The 16,595-nt window shown below is 53.1% G+C and overlaps 6 protein-coding genes across 6 annotated transcripts; 4 read left to right on the forward strand and 2 right to left on the reverse strand.

The window, feature by feature from the left end:
- Positions 1–1,941: 1,941 nt before the first annotated feature.
- Positions 1,942–3,843, forward strand: SODALDRAFT_307402 (cytochrome P450 1A2; the record flags this gene model as incomplete). The annotated part of the gene is made up of 4 exons (XM_028609065.1): positions 1,942–2,116; positions 2,191–2,323; positions 2,430–3,551; positions 3,657–3,843. 4 exons carry the CDS (start codon positions 1,942–1,944, stop codon positions 3,730–3,732), a joined length of 1,506 nt encoding a protein of 501 aa, XP_028468721.1. The 3' UTR covers positions 3,733–3,843.
- Positions 3,844–4,109: 266 nt separating this feature from the next.
- SODALDRAFT_322176 (hypothetical protein) lies at positions 4,110–5,461 on the reverse strand (the record flags this gene model as incomplete). The annotated part of the gene is made up of 3 exons (XM_028609688.1): positions 4,110–4,349; positions 4,488–4,780; positions 4,897–5,461. The coding sequence occupies 3 exons, from the start codon at positions 5,459–5,461 to the stop codon at positions 4,110–4,112; spliced, it is 1,098 nt and encodes a 365-aa protein (XP_028468722.1).
- Positions 5,462–6,324: 863 nt separating this feature from the next.
- Positions 6,325–7,802, forward strand: SODALDRAFT_356937 (hypothetical protein; the record flags this gene model as incomplete). The annotated part of the gene is made up of 6 exons (XM_028613952.1): positions 6,325–6,372; positions 6,502–6,643; positions 6,705–6,742; positions 7,083–7,146; positions 7,233–7,373; positions 7,525–7,802. The coding sequence occupies 6 exons, from the start codon at positions 6,325–6,327 to the stop codon at positions 7,800–7,802; spliced, it is 711 nt and encodes a 236-aa protein (XP_028468723.1).
- Positions 7,803–7,984: 182 nt separating this feature from the next.
- SODALDRAFT_272913 (WD repeat-containing protein) lies at positions 7,985–9,243 on the reverse strand (the record flags this gene model as incomplete). The annotated part of the gene is made up of 4 exons (XM_028607866.1): positions 7,985–8,034; positions 8,098–8,853; positions 8,920–9,046; positions 9,106–9,243. The coding sequence occupies 4 exons, from the start codon at positions 9,241–9,243 to the stop codon at positions 7,985–7,987; spliced, it is 1,071 nt and encodes a 356-aa protein (XP_028468724.1).
- Positions 9,244–9,969: 726 nt separating this feature from the next.
- On the forward strand, positions 9,970–10,587 carry SODALDRAFT_272676 (trafficking protein particle complex subunit 3; the record flags this gene model as incomplete). Its single annotated transcript, XM_028607849.1, has 2 exons — positions 9,970–10,194; positions 10,276–10,587. Coding segments are annotated over 2 exons (537 nt in total), but the record flags the coding sequence as incomplete, so codon positions are not given.
- Positions 10,588–12,522: 1,935 nt separating this feature from the next.
- On the forward strand, positions 12,523–15,990 carry SODALDRAFT_107911 (hypothetical protein). Its single transcript, XM_028606514.1, has 4 exons — positions 12,523–13,341; positions 13,452–13,627; positions 13,717–15,079; positions 15,143–15,990. The coding sequence occupies exons 1-4, from the start codon at positions 12,841–12,843 to the stop codon at positions 15,686–15,688; spliced, it is 2,586 nt and encodes an 861-aa protein (XP_028468726.1). The 5' UTR covers positions 12,523–12,840; the 3' UTR covers positions 15,689–15,990.
- The last annotated feature ends 605 nt before the right edge of the window (positions 15,991–16,595 follow it).

Here is a 16,595-nt window from a genome sequence, read left to right on the forward strand (position 1 = left end):
GGGGGAGGGGGCCCTTGAGATACTTGCTCCACATACGGGGTAAGCAGGGAACAGTGCTTTCTTCGTTGAACGTCGGTACCTTGTAGCGTTCGGAATTGCAATTGCCGTACGTCATGCGTGGGTTGTATTCGCAATGGTCGAAAGTGAGTGGGAAATAGCAATGATAAGAGGTCACGATGAAATACCTACCGGATGTTGTTCCAGTGCTGTTCGAGGAAGGGACACCCAACCCACCTACCTTCCTACCTACCGTACCTAGCTTCCTTCCTTCCTAGCAAGCATCGCCTTCCCTCGCCCTACATACGACCAAGGTAGTCATTCCTGGGTAGTAGCCATCCAACCTCGAGTCATGAGGGTTACATGTCCCCGCCTCGGTTAGGTGGGTTACACCGTCCCTGTTACTCGGAATCGCGTCACCTCTATTGTAGTTCTTGTTATTTTGGATTCGATACAACCGGCCCTCGGCTAGTGGATCTCCCCTAGAGCTGCTTAAGATCCATCGTTGGCTGATCATGAATCCCCGGTTTATACACGGCGTCATGAGAATGGCAAATATATTAGGGCCCCACTAGGCAAGAAGCTTACTCGTGATGTAAGAGACTTGCGATTTGAACGTTGAAGGAGACTTAAGGAAAACCAGATTCCATAGACTCCAAGTATGACAAACGTCTATGTGGGTAACGGTAGGCTAGATCAGAAACGCCACCAAAATGTAAGCCATGGCAACGGTAGAATCTAGATACCGAGGTGGATAGGCCAGGAGAATCGACGCCGCATCTCAATGTGAGATGCATGACACGGGTCCCATCATCCACGACGTCAAACCTCACCCTTGGGTCCGATCTGCGCACCTATAGGGATGACTGTAAACACAACCCAAGGTGGTGTAGGTCGTATATGCAAGGTGAATATGCAAGTATGTATAAGCCCAGCAGATATCATGACCCATTCGCCCTGTCCTTTCGTACATGCCAGCTACAGTGCCGCCGGACGCGAGACGATATGTCCTCGCGGCCATTCTTTCGGGGCCCCAGACTTGCAAGATATATCCTACACCAGTCCGGCTCCACTATCAAGAGTTGTGGAGGAAGCTAGATATCGAAAGCTGAGGCTGGCTTCTTCCCTATCACTAGCAGTCCTGGTATGGTTTACCACGATTCTATCTTCTTATCCCTCCACCTCCTCCACCCTCGTGCTTCCTCCTACCCCGTAGTTAATACCTCGGGTGTTTTTAACCGAGTACCTCACTTAATAAATGTGAATACCGCATCTCAAGGTACTTGAAGTATTCGCCCTGGGCGGACTACGGATAGTAAATAAGCCTACCCAGGCCTAGTCGTATGGATATGGGCCCGCTTGGGCTCAAGAATTCCGTAGGTAGCCAAAATGTCATCTACCCGCCGGCCTTGTCATGTGCCCCTCATCTAACCTTTTTCGTAATCATCCCCTACTCCAAGTCACTCAGCCTCCTTAACCATCCTTCCCATCAGTGCGGTCCGGTACTTTGGCTCTCCTTCCAGATCCAACCCCCTTTCATTGCACCCCCACCCCTTTTATCTCGTCGTCCTGCACTCATAGTATTCGAATCACATCATGCTGACAATGTGCAGGAAGGTTCAGGCCTGGTCGGTCTTACCTCTGGATCCTCTTGGTTTCCAGACACAAGGAAGGTCTTCTGACCCCCAGTGACTTCCTTGGCTTCACCTGTGGAAAAGGTATTGCTAGCACGGATTCCTCCATGGCAAAGGGAGTGTCATACATATATCGTCTTCAGGGCCTTGTCTTATTGAGGTACCTCGTATCGCCCTTCGTTCGCGATCATCCCATCCGCCCCCCCTGAAAGCCTCATCCGGATTAGAAGTCTATCCTTCTCGTCCCGTGCCCGTACTTCTTCACTGGTCACCGACTATGTCACTAGTCGCAGGATTATCGCCGACTTTAATGGCCTATGCCTTCGCGCTATGGGTTCTGTATCTCTCCTTTCGACGCAGTTCAAAAAGCAAGACCTCGTGTCCCTTTCCTCCTGGTCCGCCTGGGAAGCTCCTCGTAGGCAATCTTGGACAAGTCAGCGCGGAACGCCCAGAAATAGACTATATGCGATGGGGGGAAGAGTACGGTATGTTGGCCTTGTGCAGTTGTATATCACAATCATAATGTCTCTGCATGAGCAGAACGCTCACCCAAAGGTAGGCTCCGATGTCATCCACACCGAGGTCCTTGGCCAGCACATTATCTGCCTCAACAGCGCTCAGGCCGCCACTGATCTTCTTGACCGCCGCGGATTCATCTACTGTGACCGACCGAGGTTCAGACTTTTCGAGGTGTATGTGCCTTCACGCTCATATCCTAGACGACGACCATGTCGTTCTGGACTAAAGGACAAAGGAACGTCCATGCTGACGTCTCTTGCAAAAAAAAAAAAAAATTAGAATGGGATGGGGTCTCACTCTGACCTTTCTTAGATGGGATTCGAGGTGCAAACTTCATCGCCGCCTCTTCCACCAAACATTTTCATCATCCAACATCAAGGTGTTCCGCCCCGCCCAGCTCTTCGAGGCTCGCAAAGCCGTTCGATCCTTGCTTTCGAATCCTGCCGACTGGAAAGATATCACCCTCCTCATGAGCACCAGTATCATCTTCCGTATCGCTTTCGGCCAGGAGATCCAATACAAGAACTCTCCGTACTGTGACTTGTCCCGCGCTGCCAACGATGCCACCACAGGAGGTGGCACCCCTGGCTCAGCGCTTGTCGATCTGTTTCCCCTCGCACGATACCTGCCCGACTGCATCAATATATCCCCGTCACTTCGTCATGCACGTCGAAGTAGGCCGGTCATCCAAGCGGTCCATGACTACCCTTGGAATGCCAACTTGAAGGACATAGAGGCGGGCACGGCCGCTCCCTCCTTCATGAAGACGCATATAGAAAGATTGGTCAAAGACCAGTCAGCTGGTATAGCACAAGAGCTAACACTGGCGGATATCAAGGGCGCTACCGGTGCCATCTTCATTGCTGGCGGCAACACAACCTGGAGCGCCGTGCAGAGCTGCATCCTCTTCCTGACGAAGTATCCCGATACACAGCGCCGCATCCAACAAGAGCTCGACCTCGTCGTAGGTAGAGGTCGGCTTCCTGGTTTTGACGACAGGCCACACCTCCCTTACCTTGAACGCTTCATCAACGAGGTGATGCGATGTCTTCCCCTGAACCCGCTTATCATCCCCCACAAGAGCCTCCGGGACGACGTTTACCGCGGCATGTTTATCCCCAAGGGTTCCATCGTCTTTGCCAACGCCACGGCCATACTTACCGACCCAGCGGTGTACCAAGATCCTCATGTCTTCGACCCGGACCGGTATCTTCGCGGTGAACCCTATCCACCGGCCAACTTTGGCTTCGGAAGGCGGAAATGTCCAGGCAACTTCCTCGCATTGGCCTCAGTTTACATCTTCACGGCCACTCTGATGGCGGCTTTCAACATCAAAAAGGCTATCGGGGTGGACGGAAAGCCTCTAGAGCCCAAGGTCGCAGTGTCTGTTGGACTTGGTGGGTATGTTCGAGCTGCTCCTTTGGCAGGTTTTTTTTCTTTTTACTTTTTTCTTTTTCTTATTCTTTCCGGTCTCTGAAACTGAAGCTCACTCTATATCTGCTGCAGACATCCTCAACCTTTCGACTGCGTACTTCGGCCCCGTTCGGATACGAACGCTTCTCAACTCCTTTCCCAGTACTAAATGTCGACGTCAGCCTCGTCAAGTTGTTACCGTGGTATTCCCCGACCGTGCAGGCTCACAGGTCTCATTTGAATTTCCCGTCCATCTAATCCTACATTTGCTTGTCACACTCCCCGTCTACCGGGAGAAGCTCTGGTACAAATCCCGTCCGGACGGGATAATATATAGCACCCCTGCGTTGCATAGCGTTGCTCTTATGCCCTTAAATATTACGGAATCTGAGTTTCTCTCGCATAAGCTGCCTGTAGACGCAGATTCAACGCTGAAGGACCGCCCCCGCCTTGTAACTCGAGGAGATGGTGACTGTTTTCGATGCCCAGTTATATTAAAGCGGCCGCCTTGAAAACCCCACAAAACCTTTTCATCCTATCATCGCATCATGGTGCTGGCCGTCCGTTTGTTCTCCCCGCTTCCGGCTGGTGAACTGGCAGTGGTATATCCATGACTGCAGTAGGAGCCATGGACCGAGGGCGTGCGTCCACCACGTAGCTGACGCCATCATCCGACGCATACGAAGGCGGCCGGTACCCGTTCCTGTTCTCGGGAGACAATTGGGACGTGTCGCCCCCCTGGATATCGGGGTTGCGCTGCCAGAAGAAGCGGTTCGGATCTATCCTCTATACGAGGTGAAAAGAGTCTCAGTTAGTCCCAAAATGTACGAACGAAAATCAAGTAAAATAGATGACTTCCAGATCTGTTGTAGCTAGATACAACAATGGTGTCCTCGAGACAGTCAAACTGGATCGGGAACGTACCACGCTCTGCCGCCATGCACCGTACGGTGGCGGCTTTACCCTGGTCATAGGGTTATCGGTTTGCCCTTCGAGATCTTCATGATCACGGGCTAGGACGACACGGATCGGCTGCGCGGGGACGAACCCGCCCCGTGAGCGTGAGCGGTTACCGTCGCGGGATTCCGGCCGTGCAACCAGCGTGAAGAGGCGAAATAGGGCATAACAGAAGAAGATAGCTGAGAAAATGATGGTCATGACGAGAAGTACTGTAAACTCGCTGGTGCGGATTCGGCCAGTGAATTGCAAGGCGAGGTCTGTGGATCGGGGAGGGGGAGCGCGTTAGAAAAGTCCTTGTCAGATTAAGGGGGGAGAAGAGATCAGGGAGAAGGGGAGAGAGCTTGGGAAGCGGGGCAACGGCGTCACAACTTACAGACGGACAGGAGAAGAGTCATAAATAGGCCCGAAATGAAGCATTGAAGTATCATGGACTGTACTCTTCGCGAGGCAACCCGGGGCAAGCAGAAAAGGAAGCGCTTGGGATGGTTTGTGGCCCCGCCTTGACCTTGTTCGGCAGCCCTGACCAGCCTCCTTCGTGTTCGACGCCGGTCATGAGTGGAATTTGGCGGCTCTTCCGAGCTCAGCGAGGCAACTCGGCCAACTGAGGATGCCGCTACCGGTTCGGGAACTGGAAGAATCCCCGAGCCCGGCACGGTAGCGTTCGGAGCGTCATGGTTTCTGGGTGGTCTTGTCGCAGAGTAGACGGGAGCGGTAGCGCTATCGGTCGAGGATTCGTGTACTCGCGATCTCAAAAACTGCGAGAAGGGGAGGTAGGTGTTCGGTCGTCTAAGGTTGAAACGCGGTGTTTTGGGGCTCTCGTCAGCGCCACCGCTCTCAACATCCGCATCGTCGGCGGGGTTACTGCGAGCCAGTCGTCTAGTGAACGGTGTCGGGAGGCCGACGGAGAAGAGACGCGGGTGACGGGTGGACTGTTGCATTTCGGGCTGTGGTGGGAGCTCGCCGGGTCCCGTGGCATCGAGTGAATCTGGACTTGGCTGTTGCTCACCGGCCCGTCTAGCTAGCCATTCCGGCCGTCGTCGAGGGAGAAAGGAATCCATTATGAATAAGAAGCGCCAGGTAGGCAGAATAGGCAGTCGGTCGGTGATTGAGTCTTAGGGTGGGAGTCCCAGGCGTCTCGAGAGACGGTGCTGGCCCGTCTGGTTAGACGAGTAGCGCGTTCACCACGCAGCTTGTTGATGCGGAACCTGAGAGGTTATACCCCAAGATAGAGTGTATATAACCGCGTCCCCGCCACGTCCTTACCCTTGGTAATCGATAGGATGTGGAGCGTTCTTTGGTGTGACCCGAATTGGGAACAGAGTTGCTGCCTGAGTAAAGAAGGGGGGAGGTAGCGACAGGGCGAAAATGAATGTTGCTAATTAGGTGTCGGATGCCTGCATCAGAGAAGAGCCACCCAGAGGCCTAGAAGCAAGGAGCGGATTGGATTTCCAGAACCCGGTGAAGGAAAGGTCGGAATAAAAGAAGAGAACGTTATCGACGCACAGTGCCCTCGTGGAAGAATACGGGAAGGAGGGGTGCCACATCAAAACCCTTGTATAGGGAGTGGATGTGGAACGCGATCCTCGTGGTTGTTGGTGTTGGTGTTTACCCCAAAGGGAGCACTAAGGAGGGAGAGATCTGGAGTCGAAATGATAATTCGGGCAGAGATCAGGGGAAGCTATCGAAAAAGACGAGAAAAGGATGGATGGGACTTTAACGAAGGACAATAGAACAACAACCAAGACAGGTATGCAATGAGTTTACCAATGCATTGAGCTATCGGCGCCCTTGTTCCAGTTGGATGACCGGGGGTAATACCACAAGCTCGAACAAGACGGATGGACACTTCGTATGGACGGGTCTGTTTTTAGGAAGACTACAACGTAAAGTAGCATCGAGGTGAAGTCATTAATTACTTTGTAGGCGTAGGGACTCGAGACTCCCACCTATCCATACCTGAGATCACCTTCCACACCAGTTACCAATTCAATATGACTTTGAGCTTCTCATCAGGAGAGAGAGGCCGAGCGATACGAGACGCGCCCCAGCAGAGCACGACTGTTTCCGACAAAGCATAGGCCCTGAGTTGTTGCACGACACAGGGCAGAAAGCCAATGATGGTTCGTGGGTGAAAGTACGGGGCCCGGGGATGGAAAACTGGACGTCAGGACCATGTTTCAGATGGGGTGCGGTCCCCGCTCCAGGTCCAGGTCCCGGCAGTCCCTTGTCATATTTAAGTACCTACCCAGGTACGAAAGTACTGATAGGTATCCCCCGTGACAGCACCTTGTTCCGTACCAGTACGAATACAGCGATGAGCATCAAAGCTTCATTCACTCATTACTGTTTCTTAGATTCTCAAAGTCCAATTCTCGTGATATCACTTGACAAAATACCGGCTTCAGAAAAGGAGATGTGTTTATTGAGAGCTTGTAATCTGGTCGGCCCCCTTACCTTATAGAGGACATACTGATACAACGTATATGTTGGCTAGGTATAAGGAAGTAGCTGGGAGTACGGATAAGCGAGACCCAGAACTCTAAAACATTCACTAACAAGGACTTCGGCACGGCCCTATTGGTTGTCGCATTCCTGAACCACGCGACTTCGAGCGCCAATGGAGGTCGAAAGAACTTGCAGGCATTAAACCGCAACTCCGTCATATTTGACAATAGCCCGCCACTAATTAACCAGAAAATGAATTCCAAGATGAGAAACTCGGAAGAAGAGGACAGCAATACGTCCGTCCTCTGAGACTCTTGATGCGGATTGGGATAGTGGTGCGATTCGAGGCGCAAGTGGAACTGCAGTTCATTCCATCAACGGCTACCCAGAGACAGAACCTTGAATGTTACATCCAGTTTCCGTTTAACATAGGCCACTTATTATGCCGCGGAGAGACTACCTTCACGTCCCCTGCAGCATCAAACCACATAATACATACACTCTAGTCCACGGCTTTTTCATCCTCAAAAAGGGTATCATTCAACAACATTCGCAGCCACGAGACTCTCATCCAATCCATCAAGATTTGATCACCTAGCCGTCCTCGCGTGCTGTCGGCAATCTCAGCCAGTCGGTGATGAATTCCAGCTCTTATTCGCGTCCATTAGTTTCTATAACGAGTCCATATATTCCTCGTTCATGTCTGGGAGTCGCTGGGAGTCGTTCGCGGCACTTTTGAAAAATGAAGTGACCACACTTGCATGCAGCAAGCCAGATGCCACCAATATGAGCCCTTCATGTGCTCCTGCCATGGGTGGCGCCCTTGTATTTTGAGAACTGCAGCGGGGATTTTTGACCTCACAATGGGGTCATGGCCAAGAAACAAGCTTTTAGATACGGCGAATTGGCGAAATGGATCTGGGTTCCCCTGCTCTCGACATGCTAAGGTTCACCTCGGAATTATGGGTCCCATGTCATCCTATGGAAGAACCCCAAGTAAGAGGCAGCATGCCAAATCACCGTAGCTCTCCAAGCAACATGTTGCGATCAGACGAGGCGGATAAAACTGGCCCTATCGTCAGTAGTGTTCAACGAAAGCAAGGAGGGGAAACGCGGGAATTCAACTCACGTATTGGTTCATTACCGGGGGCAAACTCGGCACAGTTGACAGTGCCCTTGTGGCCCGGAAGCTTATACATGAGCTTGCCGGTATCACTCGACCACACAGTGACTGTGCCGTCTCCTGAGCCTACAGCGATGCTCTTGCCAGCCGCGTCCCAGCTTGCACGGATAAGGTTCTTCTCTAGTCCCATAGACGCCCCGTCGAATGTCCGAATTTGCCGCTCCGTTGGAGCAAACGGACGGATATCCCATGTGCGAGCCGTCGAATCCATGGAGTATGAAAGCAGGGACTGTGCGTCTGGCGACACCCGCAAAGACGTCACGGTGTCCTGATGTCCGAGCATGGAGTATACCACAGCCTTCTTGCGCAAATCCCACACTTTGATGTCGTTGTCGATACCGCCCGAGTAAGCCTCATTTCCCGCTTCCGACATGGCCACCGCCGTGACGGGGAAGTCGGTCTGAATGTAGTCCGCGGCGTGCTTCGTCCTTGGATCCCAGAGCCCTATGGACCCGTCATCACTGCCACTGACGAGGAGCTCTTCGCCCCGGCGACTGATGTCCATGCAGTTGACGATCTCCTCGTGCCCGACGTATCTACGTATTCTCGTGCCGTTGTCGAGGTCCCAACTGGCCAGGTGCGTGTCGGCCGAGGCGGAAAACAGAATCTTCGAATCTCGTGACCATTGAAGGTCAAGCACTGCTCCTCGGTGGCCATTGAGTATGCCGTAGTTCTCGCAATCGCCGTACGTTCTCCAGAGCACTAGGAAGTACCACGAAGTCAGCTATCAAGGCGCGATGCTCGAAAGGTATACGTTCCGCCACTTACAAATGCTCCTGTCCATGGAACCAGACGCGATGAAGTTGCCCGTCGGGTCAAACTTGGCCGCGAAGATCTCGCCTGAGTGGCCAGACAGCTCCATTACTGGAGCCTGGAGGCCGCTAGTTCGGGGAGCCTAGAACACATCATCGTCAAATGATTGACCCCCGTAGACATGCAGTAACAGACGCTTACCGCTTGAACCAACGCACTGCTGTTCCCCGAAGCATTGAGCCTCGCTAGAGCTCCTGCGGATGAGCCGACATTCTGTCGCTTCACGATCATCTGCCCCGCGCCGGGGTCATCGGACGCAGGTCGCTTCTCGGCTGACATGATTGCGATTTGGGGCGATTTGAATGACGTGAGTTTTGTAGGCAGCGGTTCGGTTCGATTTAAATCGGTTTCTGTATATGCGAGCTGGTTGAATATCGGGAGTGAGGAAGTGCTGTTGATCGGCTGGCATCGGTTCGTGGTGTATACGGAGTAGGTAGTTGTGGAAGCTCCCGTTTTCCTTGAAGCTATCATCAAAAATCAGTACTTGCATACCTAGTGGATAATGACATAAAGTATCTCTACTTGTGGGGCAGCTGGGGGTTAAGGTAAGGGTAGGTACGTACCTTAGTGAGTACGGGTATGTACATACTTCATGCTTTCCCTTGAATGTCACATGATTCTCTGACCCAACTTGGATTGCTTATCCAATTGCTTCGTACAACAGCCAGGAACCTCTTTGTCCTTGTGGCCTTTTGGTGGACTTCACCATCAGACGGTTGTGATTACAGTGTGCTATTTGCAGCTTGACCTGGCTGCACCCTATACACCAGCCGGCGGAATCTCTTCCGCAGACACGGCTGCATTCCCACCATGGCCGCAAATAAGGCCTCTCGCCTCGGCGAGGAGTATGTACCCCAGACGTGCCCCTGAACCAGCAGCCTCCCTCGCCATCCTTAGGAAATCTGGAATCACTGACGCAAGGCTAGGATATGGAAGTAAGACCTGATCCCCTTGGAGTGTGCTATCTAGATCCATTCGACAAAACAAGTCTAATCGTAATCGGCTAGGACCCGGATCGACAAAGTCAACGCGGAACTCGTGACTCTCACCTACGGAACGATCGTGGCACAGCTATGCAAGGATTTTGACGGAGATTATGTCGAAGTGAACAAGCAGCTCGATAGAATGGGATACAACATTGGTTTGCGGTTAATCGAAGACTATCTCGCCAAGTCCAACACGATGAAGCGATGCTCTAATTTCAGGGAGACGGCTGATGCCATTGCGAGGGTTTGTTGCTTTGCCACTGTCCCAAAGCTAGCCCTCTCGGCCGAGCTGCGTTCGGGTTACTGACAGGGCAGCTGTATACAGGTCGGGTTCAAGATTTTTCTCAACATCACACCGCACGTAACCAACTGGACGTCGGACAACAAGCAGTTCTCGCTGGTGTTTGATGAGAACCCGCTTGCGGATTTTGTCGAGCTGCCCGACGATGGACGGGCACAAGATGAGTTGTGGTATTCGAACATCTTCTGCGGCGTGCTACGGGGCGCCTTGGAGATGGTTCAGATGCAGGTGGAGGCTCACTTCATCAGCGACGTCCTGAAGGGCAACGATACGACGGAGATGCGGGTATCCCTGATTCGCTATATCGACGACGAGCTACCCCCGGAAGACGACTAAGGAGACAGTTATTGCTCGAGGCATCGCCCCTGTTCGCGTTCAGCCGAATTTGTTTGGGATGGTAGTTATTTGTGAGCGGATGAGCCACCCTGCCTTCTTACCTACGCTCTTCCGGGTCTGACGGCTTGGAACCAACCGGTACTTGTGCGCGCGGAGAGCGGCCTTGTTATCAAGTTCATTGAACAAGGCATGGCCTACCTGCGTATTTGGCGATCGTGGGATGACTTTGCTGTGCACCTGCTACAAGGGGATCCACGGTAAAGCAATGGTTCACCCTGCGCACGGTAGAAGCATAGCTGCACGAACGATATGAAGGGCTTCTGAGATGGCATCATCATCTCAAGTCGGCTGCATGGCAAGGGACATCTCAACGAGCTGGCATGTCATGATGTGTCAACTCATCCTCGAATCCGGGGAACATAAGAAAGGGGCAAGGGAGGAGGCAAGATGCCCGTCTTGGATGCGCCATACAGCTGGACCATGGATCTTCATAGACAGAACGCATGGTGAATACGCCGCAGCTATCCCCGAAATACTAAGCCCTTTGAATGATGCAATTCAGCGCAGTATGGGCGAGGCAGATAATATACAGGATGCCTTGCATCTATCAATGCAGGAGTCTTGGTGATTCGGCAAGATGCCTTACCGAGGCTCAGGAGCTAAGTAGGTCCGGAGTAGGTTATGCCTGATATTCAGAGTACAAGGCTACCTTAGGTAGAGCCTTGTAATGTTTGTAATGGAGGTAGACAACCACCCGCATTTTCGCTGTGAGTCGAGCTACCTTACGGTACTTCAACAATGACATAGCGATATCGTATTATCCTCCAACAGATACCCCGCCTATTCGTGTGATGGGCCGATGAGACACGACCGCACACTCAGGGCACTCTCATCCAATTCGCTACTCCTAGATTTGAGTTTGGAGATCGGAGGCGGAAAAGGGGTTATGGTCCGATGTCCCTCTGGACGATATTAAGACGGTAAGAACTATCGCAGACATTCGGGAGCTACAAAGTAGATATGAGTGCTAAAAATCTCGTTAGACATATTGCCAACTCTGTCCGTGATCATAATACTAATGGGAATTCGCTGTAGTTCTCTCGCAATAGTTCAACCATATCAGGGTGCGACAAGTTGCGAAGTATTACAGAGGGGTTGTACCGCCAATCTGTGTCTCGAGATATGTTTCGTTGGAAAAGGTAACGAAGGTAAGTATACTTAAAGTACGTACCTTGTATTCTGATATCTTATTGGCGGGTGCGTTTATGAATTTATGCCTGAGGCAACAGCCGTTCTCAAAAGTTCTTTTGTTCTCACGAATACACGCACGCTACGTCGCGATGTAGGGACGAACAGGCGGCCGTCACCCAATTCCAGAGTCTTTTCCCAGCTTCTCTAGCACCCTCAGGGCCCTTCCCCCCCAACGAGCCCAAGCGTCCTTATCCGGTACTGGCGAAAATTAGGAAAATCCCAGCCCCATCCTTTCCCACTCGTTGTTCTCCATCATCCTTCCTCTCTCTCCCCTTCCATCCTTCTCTTTACCCCCTCCGAAAGCCGGGATCTCTTCAACCCGCGTCAATACGAGCTGCCCTGATCTCACTCATGGTCGTCTTTTGACGTTTTCGACACCATTGCAGGGCTTGTTGTCCATTTGCATTTGCCCCAGCGACCAAGGTAGCGTTGCTGGAGAGGAGCTCGACGAAGTACCCCGACCTGTGCCGGATCGTCGACTCCAGAACGCCTGTCGCGATCGCTGACACACGAGGCGGCAGCCACAGCCAATTTACTTTGGCAACGACGCTCCACGCAATACGAATAGACTCTTTCGCCCCCAGAGTCAAACTACTCTTGACAACTATATTTATCTCGCCCCTTTCGCCGTGTCATTCTCCAAGTTACTGTTAGCGTCGTTGTTCTTTTCACTGTGCGCTTGGAGCACCACTACCGGCATCAGTAGAACACGTCCCGCGCTTCGTCGACTTGTTAGCGCTCCGCGTGTTCCACCATACCTCGTACCACATATCTATCCTCTCCTACCCCAAATACCTCCCGATTCCATCTTTCTTTCTCCTTTTCTACATCTTTCAATTTTTCAACGCATCCGGTATCGCGACCAAGCCACGATTTCTCACCAACTCAACCTCGACGACGCTTGCTTCTTCGACTTCTATTTTCTCCATCCCATCGTCTTGTCGCCCGCCATCGACACGTAAGCTCAGCCGGGCAGACGATCTGTCTGCATCGCGGCCAGCTATGAATAATCCAAACATGCCCAACATGAACGCCATGGGCGGCCCGGTTGGCGCTCCCATGCCCATGATGAATAATGGGGCCGTCGCTCCCCAGGGCGGTGTTCCTGGCCCTCGGCAAACGCAAATGCCTACGGAGAGCCAGCGCACGCTCCTAAACACCTATATCTACGAATATTTCATCCGCAACAATATGTTCGACTGTGCGCGGTCGCTACTCAATAGCGACCAGCAGGTCAACGTTCTTAAAGAAGGCCTCAATCGCCGCCGCGATGAGAATGGGAACTTGCTGGGAAATGGCCTTGGCGACGACGCCATGGACACCGACAATAAAGACGACGTCGACACCAAACTCCCTGATGACCTGCCTGCCCCCAAGCTGCCGATGCCCGCTTCCGAGACCTCCTTTCTCTACGAATGGTTCTGCTTGTTCTGGGACATCTTCCATGCACAACGCGCCAAAGGTGGTAATGGTCCGGTTGCCCAGTATGTTAGCCACACCCAGGTAAGCCAAATCATCCCTTTCTTGCAGGCCTCTCCCCCTTTTTCTCTGGCTGTGTTTTGGATTGCCCTTTCTTCATGTAAGCCCTTGCCATTTGCTAACCTAGTTGTCAGCATCAATCACGGCTCCGCCAAAATCAGCAGGAGATGTTGCGACAAATGCGTCCCGAGGGCCTCACTCCACAGCAATATCAGAACCACATGATGAGGAGCATGCAAGCTGGTGGCATGGGGATGAACATGAAGCAAGGTAATCTTGCACGGACAGCCATGGCCAACAATCAGAATAAGTAAGTCCCTTAACCCCTAATTTGATGCCCGGGTTTTTGATATATGTCCGTCATCAGTATACTAACCCGGTCACCCTCTGCGCCTACAGTCCCCAAGCCATGCAGATGCTCCACCAGGCCAAGCAGAACCAAATGCAGAGAGACCCCTCGGACATGGACGGAAACCGCCAGCGGCCGGCATCGCCTGGATCTTCTGAAAATGCCCCTTCCCCATCCAAGCGGCCTCGTCTAGACGGCGCTCCCTTCAATCCCAACCAGCCTGGGATGATGCCGAACGGTCGACCGCAGCAGGGCGTGCCAGGCCAGCAGCAGGTGGGGAATGCTCCCAATGCAGCCCAAGCCACGCAGATGCTTCTCACAAACGGTATTAACCCAGCACAGCTGACCCCTCAACAGTTCAGCACGTTTTCCAACCAACCACCTGCTGTTCAGGCAAAGTCCATTGCCACCTACGCTGCCAATCTGCATCAGCAGCAGGCCAACCAAATGCCGAACAAGCCCATGCCTAATGTCCCTGGTCCTCAAGCTCAGTGTTCACCAATGGTGCCACAGAACCCCGAACAGGCCGCCGCACTGACGGCATTTTATAATCCGGGGGAAATGGGACCGGGTGGCATGCGACCCGTTCCGGGCGGACCCCAAGCTGGCGGTGGAAGTAACCACGCTCTGCAAGACTATCAAATGCAGCTAATGCTTCTTGAACAACAGAATAAGAAGCGACTCCTCATGGCTCGTCAAGAGCAAGACAACATGGGTGGCATTCCTAGGGGAGACGGTCCGGCAGGTCCCGGCGGTCCCGGAGCCCCGCCCGGTCCGAACGGTCAAGCCTTCCCGGAGACGTCGCCTCAAGGTGCCAGAGCCGGCGCCTCCCCGAACCCAGCCGACCAAATGAAACGGGGTACCCCGCAGATGAACAACGCCGGGATCCCGTCGCCGCTGCCTGAGGGGGCCCAGTCGCGTGGCTCGCCGAATCCGATGAACTTCATGCCCAACACCATGGATCCGAACATGGCACCCAGCTTTTTCAATAAGGACATGCAGAACGTGGGCGGGAATATGGTTCCGAATCCCCACATGAACGGCATGCGCCCGCCTAGCTCCCACCCTGGTCAACAACCCTTCAACGGTCAGATGAACCCTCAGCAGATGATGGCTGCCAGGCAGCAGCAACAACAGCAGCAACAACAGCAGCAGCAGCAGCAGCAGGCCGGCAACCCCCCTATGCAGTGGCAACAAGGCCCTAACGGACAAATGGTTCCCACAGGCCCTCAAGGTCCTGGTGTTCAGGGCACTCCTCAGCAACGTGCCATGCCGCCACCGTCGGCTCCTGGCCCTGCCAACGCCAACAGGACCAGTACATCCTCGCCCCAGCAGCCTGCCGCGCCGCCGACCCCTTCGCAGGCTAACAAGCCAGCGCCAAAAAAGAAGGACACGAAGGCTGCCAAGAATAAGGTGCGTTCCGGACTGGTATCATCCATGAGATTGCGATGGGATTTACTGACATTATCTAAACAGGCTGCAACGCAGAAGAAGGCTAATCCGAACTTGAATTCGGGAGCCACGCCTGCAGGGGAGAATAACCAAGACGGCGAGGCACCCGCCCCGGCCACGCCTATGACACCAGTCAACGCGAACGCTCCAGGTTTCAACAAGTCGAGCCAAAATCAGGGTGCCTCGGCTGGCGGTGGTGGAACTGGCACTTCCGGGCCTGGCGGTGCTGCTGGCGGTGCTCCTGGCGGCGGAGCTGGTGGCAACGCTGGGGCGGCCGGTAACGGCACCGCGCCGAACGGGCAAGGAGCTGCTGGGCAGGCACCTGCGCCAGCGACCTCCGTCGCTAGTCAGCCGCAACCCGACGCACAAAACGGCTCCTTCGGCATGGACAGCTCGGCTGACATGATGAGCTTCAGCGGGATGGACTTCACCAATCCGCTGGTCTCTAATGACGTCTTGAACGATTTCGACTTTGATTCATTCCTTCACGAGGACGGGGACAACCAGGGCTTTGATTTCAACGCCGGATCGTTCGGGATGGAAGGAACCGGCGAGATAAGCGCGGACTGATTCACCATCGACCCGGACGTCTGCGAGAGTCTTACGGGACTTCGTCATCAATGTTGAAACCCACGACTCTTTACACCGACGTGGGCTGTGATACTACTCTGCTCGTCTCATCACACGAGGGGCTTACACCGGCCCAGTCCGGTGATGCTGCTTTAGCATAAGGAAAGGGCGCAAATCACTTTTTTTTCTGATCGGGGCTAAACGCATTTTTGCCTCTCCCGCTGCTTCACGAAGCACATTCTGAGTACCAGACTCTGGTACACCGTCTTAATCGCCTTGCGGGTCTTATCAGGAGGCGCAAGGTGTGAGCTGTTTCCATGGACTTGGGCCGGCGCATATGACCCTTGTCACGATCTGGTTGCTGTGGGGAGTTCCGTGGCCTGCATTCTTTTTGCTTGGTCTTGGCACTTGACGATGTCGGCTTTTAGGGGCGACATGGTTGATTATAAACGTACGCCGCGCATGAGAGGATACATTCTTTGGGATTATGTTGGCATAGGAGTTTTCCCCAACTGAAGTTGCTTTGAGCTTCTTGATCACAAAATGGCATTAAAAAAGGATCCAAAACGGTTGTTGGGGAGAAAGAGAAACGAGCAGGGTATCGATGCTCGTAGCAGACCAGCTTTTATATTTGTTAGAGTGCCGCACCGGAGGTGGGAGAGAGTTTGGTCCTTTTTTCTTTTCCTGTTTTCCCCTTTTAGTTGCCCCCTTTCTTTTCCCCGTTTCTTCTCATATTGGTATTCCCATGGGTCGACGGTATCGTCGGTTCTTACGGCGTTGTGTGGTGTTGAGCTTGGAGTCTAATGGAAGATCGAGACCTTCAGCTTCGAGTATGATACTCATGATTCTCAGTTGCGGTTTCTGCTGCTGTCGCTTATCTAGCATGTACTAACAAAAAAAAAACCCG

The sequence above is a fragment of the Sodiomyces alkalinus genome (genome assembly GCF_003711515.1).
Source record: "Sodiomyces alkalinus F11 unplaced genomic scaffold SODALscaffold_2, whole genome shotgun sequence".
In the NCBI taxonomy this organism is placed as follows: Eukaryota; Fungi; Ascomycota; class Sordariomycetes; order Glomerellales; family Plectosphaerellaceae; genus Sodiomyces; species Sodiomyces alkalinus.

Coding starts and splice junctions, on each gene's coding strand:
- SODALDRAFT_107911 (XM_028606514.1), top strand. CDS start 12,841: ATGAATAATCCAAACATGCCCAACATGAACGCCATGGGCGGCCCGGTT. Junction 13,342..13,451: donor AGTATGTTAGCCACACCCAG/GTAAGCCAAATC, acceptor CCTAGTTGTCAG/CATCAATCACGGCTCCGCCA. Junction 15,080..15,142: donor CGAAGGCTGCCAAGAATAAG/GTGCGTTCCGGA, acceptor TTATCTAAACAG/GCTGCAACGCAGAAGAAGGC.